Source organism: Zerene cesonia, chromosome 25 (assembly GCF_012273895.1).
Source record: "Zerene cesonia ecotype Mississippi chromosome 25, Zerene_cesonia_1.1, whole genome shotgun sequence".
NCBI lineage: Eukaryota > Metazoa > Arthropoda > Insecta > Lepidoptera > Pieridae > Zerene > Zerene cesonia.
The window spans coordinates 1,359,497-1,373,957 of NC_052126.1; the positions used below are offsets into that span (position 1 = coordinate 1,359,497).

Genomic DNA, 14,461 nt, shown 5'->3' on the forward strand with positions numbered 1-14,461 from the left:
AAGAGCTAGTCACACATCAGCAAGTCACGAAATAGGTTCTTATTACAAATTCAATTAGATCAGATACATATTATAATTCTACGACGAATAAAAACTGCTATAAAAGTTCATTTGAAGTATTTTATCTCAATTGGACTCGATAGTAGCAATTATATATGAGTTTACTTATATGTAGGTCTATTTCATAATTTTTTCAACTGACTTTAAAAGAGGGTATCAATTGGACAGCATTGATTTTATTCGACGTGTTTTACTGGGTAAACCGTGTTTTGATGATTTGTTTTGTTCTATTTCAAAGCTGGTGCCTCCCGTGTTCCTTTTAAAGATTGGTCTAGATCTGACAATTAATATACCATCTAGTTTAATGTTAATAGTAATTATATAATACAAGTATTTAAAATAATGCGTACATACTATTAAACAACACCCGTCTTTCCGGTTTTCAATTACGTTGTTATTGATAAAATTAATTACACGATAAAAAACCGATCATAATATTATTTCGATCAAATATTGTTACTTGTTACCGTCGTGTTTTTTTTTAATTTCTTTAGTGCGGGGAAGGTCAATACATATCCTTGCCCTAATTGCTTACACCTCGATTTATTCAGCGAATTATTTGTAAATATATGACATCTACATTGTCGTATAATAACATAAAGCTGAGGCGCTCGTTGGTTGGTATTTATGTTTGTTTGAAAGCGCTTATCTCAGGAACTACAGTACTTATTTGATAAATTAATTCACCATTGAATATTTACCAATGTGATCCCTAATTGCTATATACTATGTAATACTTGCTGTATGATCCGGCTCCGCCCGAGTAGTGATTGAAATAATATAATGTATCCAATCTCTTAAGTTGGATCAAACTGCACATGGTGTGCTAATTCGATTAAAATCGGTTGAGTAGTTAAGGAGTCCATCGCGGACAAACAACGTGACACGTAATTTATAAATATTAAAAAGATAAATGTATCACAAAGTTAGGAAGAGCCGATTGTTATTTTAAATATTTTATCTGTTCTCATTTTTTTACATTTCTTCATATACTTATGGGTGTGGGATTTTGGAACATTTAAAAACTATTAAAACCTTTATTTGAATGTTTTTTTTTTCAGATGTCCATTGTTTTAACTCAAATAGATTTTTATAGGAAGAAATCGAAATCTCAAATTATACTATCATAATACGTAGTGCCCTTTCTCCGCATATTTCTCAAGATATTTAAGATTACAATTAAATAAATAAATAAAGAAAAATAAATAAATAAATAATATACATATTAGGTGCAAAATCAATATTTATATGTGCTTTCAACTTTACAGTCATTTCAGGCACAAAAACCCCAGCTAGTATTTGATTGTTATAAATATAAGAATTACTCATACAAATTAGCTGATACCACCACAATTTGGTTTGGTACATTCGCGGCTCCGCCAGGCAGTGTTTGCACACTAGCCAAATTTAGGAGTTTGATATAACCAAGAGACATTTCTCCTCGTATCGCAATGCATAAACGCATACCTAAAATAAGCAGTTTGGTGGCTAATAATAACAAGGATGCAGAGACGCTCACAAATTGCCTTTAATAAAACAGTAAGTAATTTTTTTTTATGTTACAGTCGGCAATGGAGCTGGTGGGACGCCTGATGGTAAGCGCTACCACCGCCCATGAACATTTGGAGTGGCATAAGGTCCATTGCAGACCTTACGCCTCTACAAATGTATTGCCGACTTTTTGGGAAGGGATTAAGAAAGGATTGGCGATAGGAATAAAGGAAAGGACTGGGAAGGGTAAGGAAAGGGATATGGGCCTCCGGCTCCCCCACTCACCGAACGAAACACAGCAGAATGCTATTTCACGCCGGTCTTCTGTGGGGGTGTGGTACTTCCCCGGTGCGAGCTGGCCCAATTCGTGCAGAAGCGTGCTCGACTACCACCTACCAAATAAAATTAAACGGGGGACGGTATGATTAAAGTTTTTGGCTCATTGCGAATTGCTACTGTCCTCATTTAAATTACAAGTGTAATTGTCAATCAATTTGACACAACCATTGCAATTTGCACCATGCAAATAATAAGGCTGGCTAGGGACGTTACAAAAAAAGGATTTAATAGTGCAACCTCCTTAAATCGTGTTTTTTTTTTTTAATTTAGCACAATATCATCAATCCAATAGTTGACTTATCGACAACGTTATCGAAACGAACAGAACTAGAGAAGAAAGTGCATTTTATTATGTGAATCTAAATTCCATGAAACGATACATAGATTAAAAGGATCTCAACTCATATTGAGAAGAGGAAATATTTGAGTTTTTCTTTATATGGTTGGAAAGTTTCCACATAAAAACTACTGGATTCGGATACTGGACACGGACACTGGACACATATGGGCTGGGTTAAACTGGCAGTGTTTAATAATCTTACTTCTCTTCAGTCCTAGCAAAGTTTTTCTATAACATAAAATAAGATCTCGACATAATTGAAAACACGAGACGAACGCTTGATAAAAATCAAATATTTATATACTTTTTGATGATGATGATAGATCGCTGATCTTATCATTAGATACGCTGTGACGTCACAATGCAAAGAATATTGGCAAATATTTACCTACTACATTTTATCGTTACGTACAAATTTAATATTTATAGATTAACGTCCCGTTTAATCTTTTCGAATACATTAAATATACAATGTATTTATCATATGATCTCTAATTGGGACCAAACTGAGTTAAACTTTTTAATAGTTATTTTTCTTTTCTATTTCTTTTTTCCGTAATATGTATTATAGGTCTTGGCAAAAGGTGCTTAATTAGTTTTAACTGCACAAATTGGTTGTAGTTTTACGGAGTATAAAAATTGTCGCATCGTATGCAAAAAGCCTTCGCAGCACCTTCAAGGGCGTTACGTAAAATATCGGCCATAATATCGTAATGGTCGATGGCCTTTGACATACGAAAAAGGAAATCGTTTTGAAACGATTAATCAATGTGAAATTTCTTTTTTATTGTCGAGGTTTTTTGGCGGTTTCCTGATGAGCAGTAAGCATTTATAATCTATACATATAATACAACAGTAACCAGACCATTCGTGTACATTAAATAATTCTGCGAACTTTTTTCTGTTTCTATTTTTTTATTTTTTTCTATTCTGTTGTCTATTTGTGCGTCAATCGCCTAAAAACCACTAGGCAGATTATGAATGATGTGGTGATAAACCAATATTGGGTTCGGCTTAAGGGGTCATATTTTTCATATCATATCCAGATTCGTGACTTTGTGTGAATTAAATGATTCTTTGAAAATACACAATTTTTTTAGATTGCTTTATTTACAAAAATTAAATAATTGGTGATAACAAATAAATCACTATGAATGCAGGGAATACAGATAGTTTTAAATAAGTATTAACTGACATTGAAAGCAACAAAAATGTGTCAGTTCCTTTTCACTACAGAATTTTTCGGGTAAAAATTAAACTAATTAAGAAGTGACATGATAAGCGGGACATTCTGACAGCCACTGTGACAGCTGTCAAAAGATTCGTATTATCTGTCGTGATGCTCTTGGTAACACAAACATAGTATTATGTAGTAAGACCATCATAATTATTTAAGCGATTTTATGCTACACGCGCTACAAACTATTCGGTTATGAAATACATGAATTATCTGTTATATGTTATAGCTTGATAAAAGGGATGTAATGTTTTTTTTTACTGTTTTTATATTTACCATGTTAGTCTTTTTGTTAGGTGCTAGATGTCAGGTAATTTCTTGCAAGATAATTCTTTTCTACATAAAAATATTATTCACGTTTCTGGGGAAGAGGTATTAGATTTTAAATGACAACGATTTCCTATGAAACACAAAAAAATCACGCCAACCGGTTGTAAATCTAGTGAGTTGAGTTGATTGAGTGAGTAAAGAAAAAAAAAATTGAGATGAATTACATATGTATCGACTGAATCGATTAATTCAATTATTTTTGTATGGAAATTCTAAATACTTTGCCTGCCTTGCCTGAAGACAAAAAACGATTCTAATACTAGCTAGATAAACACATGAAAACAGTGATAGTTATGTTATGAAATATTTTGAAATATTTATATATAAGGCAACTACATTTTTCTCATAGTAAAGCGATTTAATTGGATTGTAAAATACAGTTTATAGACCACGTCATGTGTCACATATGCAATTAATAAGCTTAGAAAACGAGGCTTGACTTGTAAAATGGCTTTTACAAGTAATTATGTTATAAGCGTAACATAAAACCGAATTATTGCTACACATATTTCCATCCATATCCTATAAGACATAAGATATATTTTTGTCATTGTAACAGTATGTTTAACGTGGTAAATCTGGTAGGTTTAGTTAAGGTTAATTGGCTGGATAAGTATTATGTGTATGTTATAAATAATAAGCTGTTTCTAGCTCAAGAGATTAATACGCTCGGTACAAGGGTACGTCACAGATAAATGGTATTGCATTTAGAAATGACAATTTTATGACGAATTGTTTATTGGATATGTGTAATATAACAATATCTATTAGAAATAGATAAATTCGATCTATGGAGAACTATGGTCTAAGTGGAGTAGTATGGTATTATGTCATCTGTGGTGAAGATTTATAAGGTATATTGAAAAGAAGGAAAGAAAAGAAAGAAACATTTATTTGATTCCACAAATTTACATTTTATACAAAACAATAATATAAAAACAACACAAGACAACAGTAAAAACAAAACAGCACAATAAATACACAAGAATACAATTAAAACAAAGAAAAAATAAATTAAAAACGAGAAACGTAAATTGGAGCCAAATGGGGTAGAAGAATAGAGCACAGAAGACTGAACTAGACAGACTCACAGTAGTCACTTGATTCTAAAGCTGTAGGACAATGGCCGAATTATGGTAATATAGTAAAATATAGTTTTCTTAAAGAGCCCTTAAAATAGGCTTTCACCTTTTCACTTATAAGTGCGGCGTTGCTTTTCAAAATAACATTTTCCTTGTACGGTTTTTTCATGAATACGCATTTGGACATCTATGGATATTTCAAGCAAGAATCAATATAAAAAACGATAAGTAATATGTATCCAGTAATTTGATAAACGTGTTATATTTCATGTATCCAAATATATCTCGAATGAACCTTGGTAGCTGATAGCTATCACTTCCTCACCATCTCAAGTTCTTCCTGCAATGTCTCGCTCATATATCAGTGAAGTGAGATAGTTTTATTTATATTTCAATACTAGCTATTGCTCACAGCTTCGCCTGCGTGGTCAAAAATTTTTCATGGTACAAACTTTAATCTTCTATTTTCATAATCAAAATTCCATTTTAGCGGATCTAGTTTGGGCTGTGCGTTGATAAATCAGTCAGTCTACCACCTTTACGTTTTATGTATATTTGTAATTTACAAGTTATACCCAATATTATAGCCTAATAGCTTAAATGATAAAAAATGGATATGTAAAATGGCATATTTTATTTTCTTATTTATGTCAAACGAATAAAAAAGACACTAATAATGAACTCATTAAATTTTTCCCTACAGAGCAAAAATGGCCTATGTTTTTAAAGTGTAATGGCAACATGATGGATTTTAACCCAATAGTTGAATTTAAATGTTGAGTTGTGTTGTTTTTCTTATAGGCACAGATAATATAATACTGTACTAGGATATATAGGCTAGTGAAATCAGTGGGGTAAAAAAGAAAACTATGCGGATGTTATTGCAAAAAGCAACTACTAATTTATTTCCATTGTTACCATGAAGAAGCTGTTTATAGCTACTACTATGAGATTATACTGAAGATCAAGTCAGACAGATTATATCACAGAAGAGAAACCTTGTTTACACATTTTAAAATAAGAAAAAAATTAGATATTATTTTGCAAATATTAATCTATAAATATTCTATAATTAAACCTTCAATCTGTATAGGTACCGTAAAAAGGAAATATTTTATGTTATATAATAATATAGTGGATAGACTTGAATTCAAATAATGCTAACTATCCCTTTGATACACAGGCTATATTTATTACTGTACTGTATATTTATACTGTAATTTTCAAAAATGTTAGGGATTCTAAAGCCTGTAACACAGTTTTTACTAACACAGGCTTTAGTTTCTACCAATATAATTGTATTATTTAACAGTTTTAATATAGACTTTATTATTATTTGAAACTAGCTTACGCCCGCGGCTTTGCTCGCGTGGAATTAGGACATTTACTAATGATAGAGTGACTGTCTATTCCTGTTTTATCCCAGGAGAGCATTTAATCGGGATAGATAGTATCCCATCACCCAAGTAAGCTCATATCCTATCTGTTTACCAAATTTCATCAAAATCCGTTCAGTAGTTTTAGTGTGATTGACCTACAAACATCTAAACAATCTTTCACATTTACAATATCATTGATCTGATGATGAGTTATAGATAATGTTGTCTTATGTGATAGTGGGCTTTTCATTCCGGATTAATTCATGCGGAGTCAGGGCGAGTAGCTAGTCATAGCCGTATGTACCACTGACCCAATACCGTGACCAAATCGCGTGACATTCTAGAACGATTCCACCGAGAATAGGAAAAAACCATGAGATGGCCTCTTTTGAAGGCCAATTTACGGAACATTTTAATTTACTTGCCTTTTTATTAAAAGTCTATACAGCTTTTCTATGTAAATGCTAGAATAGATGAAGTAAATTTAATCGAAATATAATGTTCAATAATACTTTTCGCCAAAATAGAACACCGACGTCCCTGGGGGAATTACCACAGAAGTATCACCAAATTTTAAATTGAAATCAATCGACAACAATCAAACAAATCAGTTATAAACTCACGTAGTTCTAGAGTAAAACAAGTCTAAATAAATTATAGGTCTATTGAGAACCGCCTTCATTTTTGGAAGGATTGAAAATAGATTGGATGCTAATAAACTAAAAATAGCATAAAAGTAAGCGTATTAATTATGATATAAAGATCCAAAAAATTAAAATTAAAATCCGTAAAAATTTGCTTAAAAGTGTATTAAGTACAAGCATACCCGGCCACGCATTATTGTGGCTGAGTAATAATTAAAAATATTAAGATTATAAATTATTGGTATAATTAATCGAAATAAAAACTATCCTATATCTTAAGTTGGACCAAATTACACCTAAAATGCCAAATTTCATCAAAATCGGTTGAGTTGGTGAAGAGTTCATTGGGAACATACATCATGACACTGGATTTTTATATATTAAGATGTAATGATCGATTGAGTGTGTAGAAATGAGTAGAATTTATTTTTTGAAGAATTAAAATTTTTATTTATTTGGCAAAATTATAATATATGTTACACAGTTAGTGGCTATAATTCACAATCTATTGATTTGTTCAAATTCAATAGATCCATTAAAATTTTGATAAATTAACTTCATTTTCGTTTTAATTTCTTTTAAAAATTTACCTATCGAGAGGAAAAATGTGTAGTATTTATTTTACGTAAGTCAAATTCAATATTTGATCACCTTACATAGAACACGAACAGATTTTAATATAAGAAAATATACTCATAATTGTTTTGTGTGTACTATATCTTATATATTAACAGCTGTAATTGAAGTCATGATCTTAAGAACTTACAATCTATTGTCTCAAATTACGTTTAAGATTTTCCTGGTGCATTGTCTTACGTTGTTCATTTTTTTTATTTAACTATTTATCGTGTATTCTAATTATTCAGATCCTATTGTAAGGATGGCTGGTAGAGATAGATGGCTTTTAGCCATCAGGCCGCCATTTGTGTAATAGTTTTATGTTTAGAAATTAAAGACTTTTTAACGGATTTTAAAATTTTAAACGCGATTTATTCATTATATTATTAACCCGACGTTTCGAACACTCTACAGCGAGCGTGGTCACGAAGAGTCTCCCCTCCCTCATACTCGCGTAAAATCAAACACAAGAAAATAATAGTTTTAAGTTGCTGGTTTTACTTTTATCTCTGTTTTATATTTTTGTAAGTGTGCAATAAAGAATAAATAAATAGAAGGTAAGATGGAAAATTTCTTATTATCGTGGACTATATTTTATTCATAGAAACATAAGGTATTATTGTCAATAACTAATAAGGCGAACGGAAACAATCGCGGCTAAATACCTTATAAATAAATTAAGCTTGAGACGGTGATTTACTGTATTCATCATCCTATCATTATTTCTACTACCCACAAACTATGGCGTACCAACTAATAATAGTTACTACTTACTTATCCTATATTATTCTATCCGAAATAATAATGTGTGGTGAGGTATAGAACTGTTAATTGGAGATATTACTTACCATCTCGAATTAACAGCTCCATGTAATTATTAGACAACATTTATTATGATTAGTAAATAAGGTTATTGTACTATTTTTTGCGATATCTATATGCACAGTTGTTTTCAATGTATTTCAATGTTACACATTTATACATTGACTATATGTAATCCAAGGTTTCGATGTAAAGTACAAAAAAGTAGCCTATGTGCTGAGCCAGATTATAATCTATCTCTGTACCAAAGTTCACACATATACGATAAGTAGTTTTTGCGTGAAACATTAACAAACATCCATACCTACATCCATCGATCCATCCATGCATCCGTACTTACAAACTTCAGCGTTCATAATATTTGTAGAATATAATTATTTTTACCAAAAACTAAAACGTTTTCAAATTGTCATAAATGGACCAAATTTAAATGGACACCAGCTTTCAAATTAAAAAAGCATTATCAAAATCGATTCGCCCCTTAAAACAATAAAAATTGTCGAATTAAGAACCTCCTCCTTTTGAAGTCGGTTAAATAACTAACATCGATAAGTTATAAACGCTATTCTAAAATTTTCCCGTTCGTGTTTCCAATAATTTATTGGAAATTTGCAATATTTAGAGCGTGCAATACATACGGAAATGTTGATCACACTTTCGCCTGCTTTGATTATTGGTGTAGGGTTTCTAGAACTATCTAGAACAATTGCTTGTTACGTAGAAGCGACATCTCAAAACATTGTATTTTGTAACCTATAGGAATAGTATGGAAAAAAATCCTGGTAGATAGTTATTGGTATGATAAGCGTATAATGTATGAGAAAAGATCGCTAGAAATAAGAAAAAAATACAGGTATATGTTTTTTTCTTTAACATTATTGTATTTAGGTATTTTATTTTATGTATGTTTGTTTTTTGTAATATTGGAGTTAGTAACCATTGCACACCGTGATCCAACTTCAATAAACTATATACTATTTTTTTTCTGTAGATGTATAAATAAGAAGAAAAAAATTTAAAACTATTTTAAACCTTTTTTATCAAAAGCAATATTTTCTTATGTATATACTTACATTGAGATTTAAAGTTGTGAAAAACTCCTAAGTATAGGAGAAAATGCACGTCAAAATTTTATTTATTATGATAATATTATTATATTTTTATCGACACATTATGTGTTTTATTTTATAAAAAGATCAAAAATTACACATTACATATTTAAGTCATTTATGTACTTTCGTCTACGCAAAGTTAGTAAATACCATGATAACTTATTTCACAATACACAAGTCAACTAAATAAGCAAAAATACAACGCGCGTGCGTACAGATAATTCGCACCAAATCAACTGTTTTTTTTTATTGCCCCATTGGCAATGGTACTTTTACCGAGTTCGATATTTTTTTTTTTAAGTAAGCAGTAGTAAAAATTAATGTGTCAATGAAGTCATAATTTAAATGTTTATATGAGCATACATTAATTTTACGTCCATTTTTACAAATACGGTTTAATTGGGCGTAATTATTATGTGATTATTTCGCACAAATGTCACTTTGACTCATTTGGATATTAAAAATAAACATTTTAATGACATAGTGCATATATTACGATATACTAGCCCCTCGTCTAGGTTGACTTTAGTCGTTTTTTTTAAAGTTCCAATAATAATATTTTCCATAGTACGAAATTTAATTAAATTGTTCAAGGTAGGTTCAACTCGAACAAGTAAGAAATGAAATTTTATTTACACTACAAATACCTACATAAAGAAACCGTACTGAAAAACATCACCAACTGCCTATGTATCATGACTTGCTCTATCAAAAACAATTACTTCCATAACTGACAGACCGAGACGAATTTGAAAGACAACTGCTAATAATTCGCGTTGTAACCTTCACGGTAAAATATGATGAGTTTGCTCGTGACAGATACAATACTATAGGATACTAGCGCCATCTATTATTTATTTAAAAGAAATTGTACACTTTTTATGTCTAGGTCGTCACGTGGACGGTTCTTTATAATGTAGATTGTAGTAGTACGCTAATGAAAGTTTACGATTTTTTTTTTTTTATAAAAAACCATTGAACATGTATTCAGTACAGTCATCTCAAAATTTTATTTAGGAATAATTCGAGGATTTTTGAAAATGGGTGATTACAAAATCATCCACAATTTAAGTGCTCTGCTCTTCTTTTAGTAATTAAAAACTCCTCGTATTTATATCTCTGTTTCTGATTTTGTACAATTTTTCAGATAAAACTAAAAAGTATGTATTTTAATTGGTTACTGCTATACATTTAAATAGTATTTCCCAATATTTAAATAACAAAATTTATGTTTTTCTAACGTTTATTTTCGCGCCTGAAATTCATATCAGCATGACGCAAATTTATAAATTAATTCGAGATTTCAATAATGAATTACCTCAATGATATCTTAATCAACTGTCAAAATAAATACATTACGATGATTGCTTTAAAATAAATAGATAATCAAAGCATTCGTCGGATGATTCAAAGATTATAATTTATAAAGGACGCCATTTTGTTTTGTGAAATAAGAAAAACATTAAGGTTTCTAAAAATGTTTTCATTATTGATACAATTTATAATAATAAAGTTGTTATCTATGAGTAAGCAATTGTTTATTTTTTTACTTTATCTTTTCCTTTGCCGTGACGTTTTATTGTTTGAATCCTTCTCGAAAAATCAAAATATAAGTCCATTATTACTTGTTAATCTTATTTACTACTATTTGTTTCTTATTTTTTCATTTAAATTGCTCAGAAATCAAACGTACGTATGTTTATTGGTTTTCTTTTAACATAAATGTATCTCTTTTAGTTTAATTGTTCAATGTGTCGATCGAAATAATTTCTAGAATTTATTAGAACATGTCATTGACACGACCAAACACATAGCACGTGCATGTATGCATGTAATTAAAGTTCTACGCATGTTCGCAATAAATTAACGATTAATTAATTAGTGTGCGGCAAAAAACGTAAAATAAATGGGCATTACTAACAGAAACGAATGATGTTCTCACTTTTTTGTTATTTCTTTTTTACTCAATTTGAATGTGAATTATTATGTTTAATACCATTCTTTTTTATGTCATATCGGGCAACTGAGCTGGTGGTTCCCCTGATGGTAAGCGATCACCAGCGCCCATGAACACTCGCAGAGGTATATATGTATGTGCTGCCCGCTTTTATGGGGTAAAGGATATCCTTATCCTTGAACGATATCCTCATCCTTGAAGGATTGACGACTGGAAATAAGGAATGGACTGGGACGGGTGAGGAAAAGGACTTGGGCCCCCGGCTCCCCCACTCACCTATTAAATATATTAAATATATATACTAAATAACACAATATTTGGTTAATAAAAATTGTTTTAACTGCGCCCCGAGGTTTCACCCGCGTAAAGTCCGTATCCCGTAGGAATATCGGGATAAAAAAGTTATATAGGCATATGTTATTCCAGTTCTTCAGCTGTCTACGTACCAAATTTCATTGCAATCGGTTCAGTAGTTTTTGCGTGAAAGAGCAACAAACACACACACATCCTTACAAACTTTCGCATTCATAATATCAGTAGGATATTAAGTTTATTGCTGTGTTTCCACTTCACGAAGCAAACCACACCCATAGAGATATAAGCATTAATTAAAAATAGCAAACATTACATTTCTAGATCATTTTCATATAAATTACACATTAAAATGCGGAAACTAGGAAGTGTCTTGAGGAAAAGGTTTCCTTTCCATAGTTGGGTAATGATTATAAATGATTCATTGCTTCTGTTATAACCAGTATCTTTAAATCCCACATTTACACTAACTAACCTGCACTAATGCAATAAAAAAATTGGACGTTTTTGGTCGTTATGGACAAAAGAAAATATTTTTATTGATCAATCACATAGAAAGCAGTGGCTCAGTGGAGAGAACCTCGGACTTCAAAATCGAAACTTCGGACTTAAAAAGCGGTGAAGGAAAACATCGTGAGGAAACCGGCATGTCCGAGAATCAAAAATTCGATGACATGTGACGACTGCCAACCCGCACTTGGCCAGCGTGGTGGATTATGACCTGAACCGTCATAGGAGGCCTGTGTCCCAGCAGTGGGAACATATATGATGATTATGATGATGATGAATCACATACATGGTCGATTATTCAGTTTAAAATGTTCCGTAGTTAAAAGCTAGATTATTACTGAACTCGTTTGGAATTTGAAGTAGATATTAATAAAAATTAATAGATACTTAGGTAAAGTGTAAGGTCTTCTCCACGTCATACTCGTTGCCATGGTATTCCAGGACAAAGCTGTCCTATGTATGGGATATATGTGACCTCGAACTATCTCTACCATATTTGAAAGAAAAAAAAAACATTTTTCTAGAAGGGTATAGAACAAACGTATTTACATAATTCTGTTTCATAAATATCATTATCATAAAAGACCTCCGTAATTTTCATTTTCTAACAATAGCCTTTAATTGGAATCCTTTTAAGTAAAGAACAAATAAAACAACCGTTACTTATAACTAAATATTTTTATTATAAATATATTAACACGTAATTTACAAATATACAACATTTATACTGCATTTGGTATATGCAATATGGCCTTATAAAAATATTTCATTGTCCATTTATACTTTAATTCCATAGTTTAACAATGATCAGTCTTACGTCCTCGATAAAGACTGAAGATTATTAAAAAATATTTATAAAAAGGTTATTTCGATTCCGTTTTGTTTACGAAACGAATAACACACCCGTAACGGTAACGATTTAATTCAAACCGATTGTGAAATCACTCTTGGTTGAAACGTTAAATAATGGTGGATATTTGATATTAGTTTTGGATGGTTGTGTACATTTATCTTGTGAGAATTAATACGTTACGTTATGAGTTTAGTACTCAATATTAGTACGGGTCGGTTTGATGTGAAAATACCTATAATCACTTTGATTTTTATAGGAATCTTTAGTTTTTTATAATAGTCATTCGATTGTAGTGACTATTATAAAAACAGATTTGTATAATATAATATGCTCCTATATTTCTATATAGCATAATTTGACTAGATTCGTGTAAACTAAGGTATATAGAAATATGAATACATAATGTCATATTATTACTAAGCGTTTTCGCAACAAAAGTGATTAAACCATCTGAATCCTATATCACAAAACCGTAAATATGGCGTTAAGCCTAAATGCATACCAGTTCGGGGCATTAAGTTATATGAAAAAATATTAAGTATTTGTGCAAAAATTTAAGGTAATATTTTCCCAGTCATAATGTCAGACCCAGGATTTACTTCCAATATTGGTATTAAATTTTAACAATAATAACAATATGATACAAACACCTATATTTTTACTCGTTTTAGTAATGCAATCTTAAAGTACTTGGCCCCGTGGGTACTGGTTTAAAATAAATACATATCGATACATCTGGTTTAGTTCATGTTGCTGCAGCGACTGGTCGTCTTTCATCGACGGTCGTTACCGTTGTCGTTTCTATTGTGGTTTCGTTGGGTGCGTTATTGGTATCGGTATTTGTATCTGAATTCGAGCTTTGTGTTGCTAACGCGTTTGTTATTGGTTGGCTGATTGGCTGATCTGGCGGTTGATACGCTGGATAGTGGATACCGACCACTTCTTCGTAACTTGGTGGAGCCATCGCCTCTGTAATGATAAATAAAAGGATTAGCGGTTTGTGATTAATTTATACTGATAATCGCAAATTGTTGTGCAATTTTATGTTAATAAGGAACATATAAAATTAAGCTTTGATGTTAAATCCTACTATCTTACTAATCCTATCTAATATTACTGAACCGGTTGCAATGAAATTTGGTAAGTAGATAGCTGGACAACTGGAATAACATATAGGCAACTTTTTAACCCGATATTCATACAGGATACGGACTTACGCGGGTGAAACCGCGGGGCGCAGCTAGTAATTAATAAAATAAACTATTACTGTAGCTCAATTCAAACACCTAGGTCATATTAAAAAATATATATAAACAAAGAACATCGTCCTTTCTAGAAGCTGATAAAAAAGCTTTGAAATAATCTTTGGAATTAA

The 14,461-nt window shown here is 31.2% G+C and overlaps 1 protein-coding gene across 3 annotated transcripts in view; it reads right to left on the bottom strand.

The window, feature by feature from the left end:
• Window positions 1–12,929: 12,929 nt before the first annotated feature.
• The window catches only part of LOC119836717 (spore coat protein SP85-like), a 39,385-nt gene continuing 37,853 nt past the window's right edge, over window positions 12,930–14,461 (bottom strand). For all 3 annotated transcript variants that reach the window (XM_038362151.1, XM_038362152.1, XM_038362150.1), the window contains exon 3: window positions 12,930–14,055. In XM_038362151.1, the coding sequence (XP_038218079.1) occupies window positions 13,832–14,055 (224 nt within the window). In that variant the 3' untranslated portion in view covers window positions 12,930–13,831. The remainder of the gene's footprint in view (window positions 14,056–14,461) is intronic.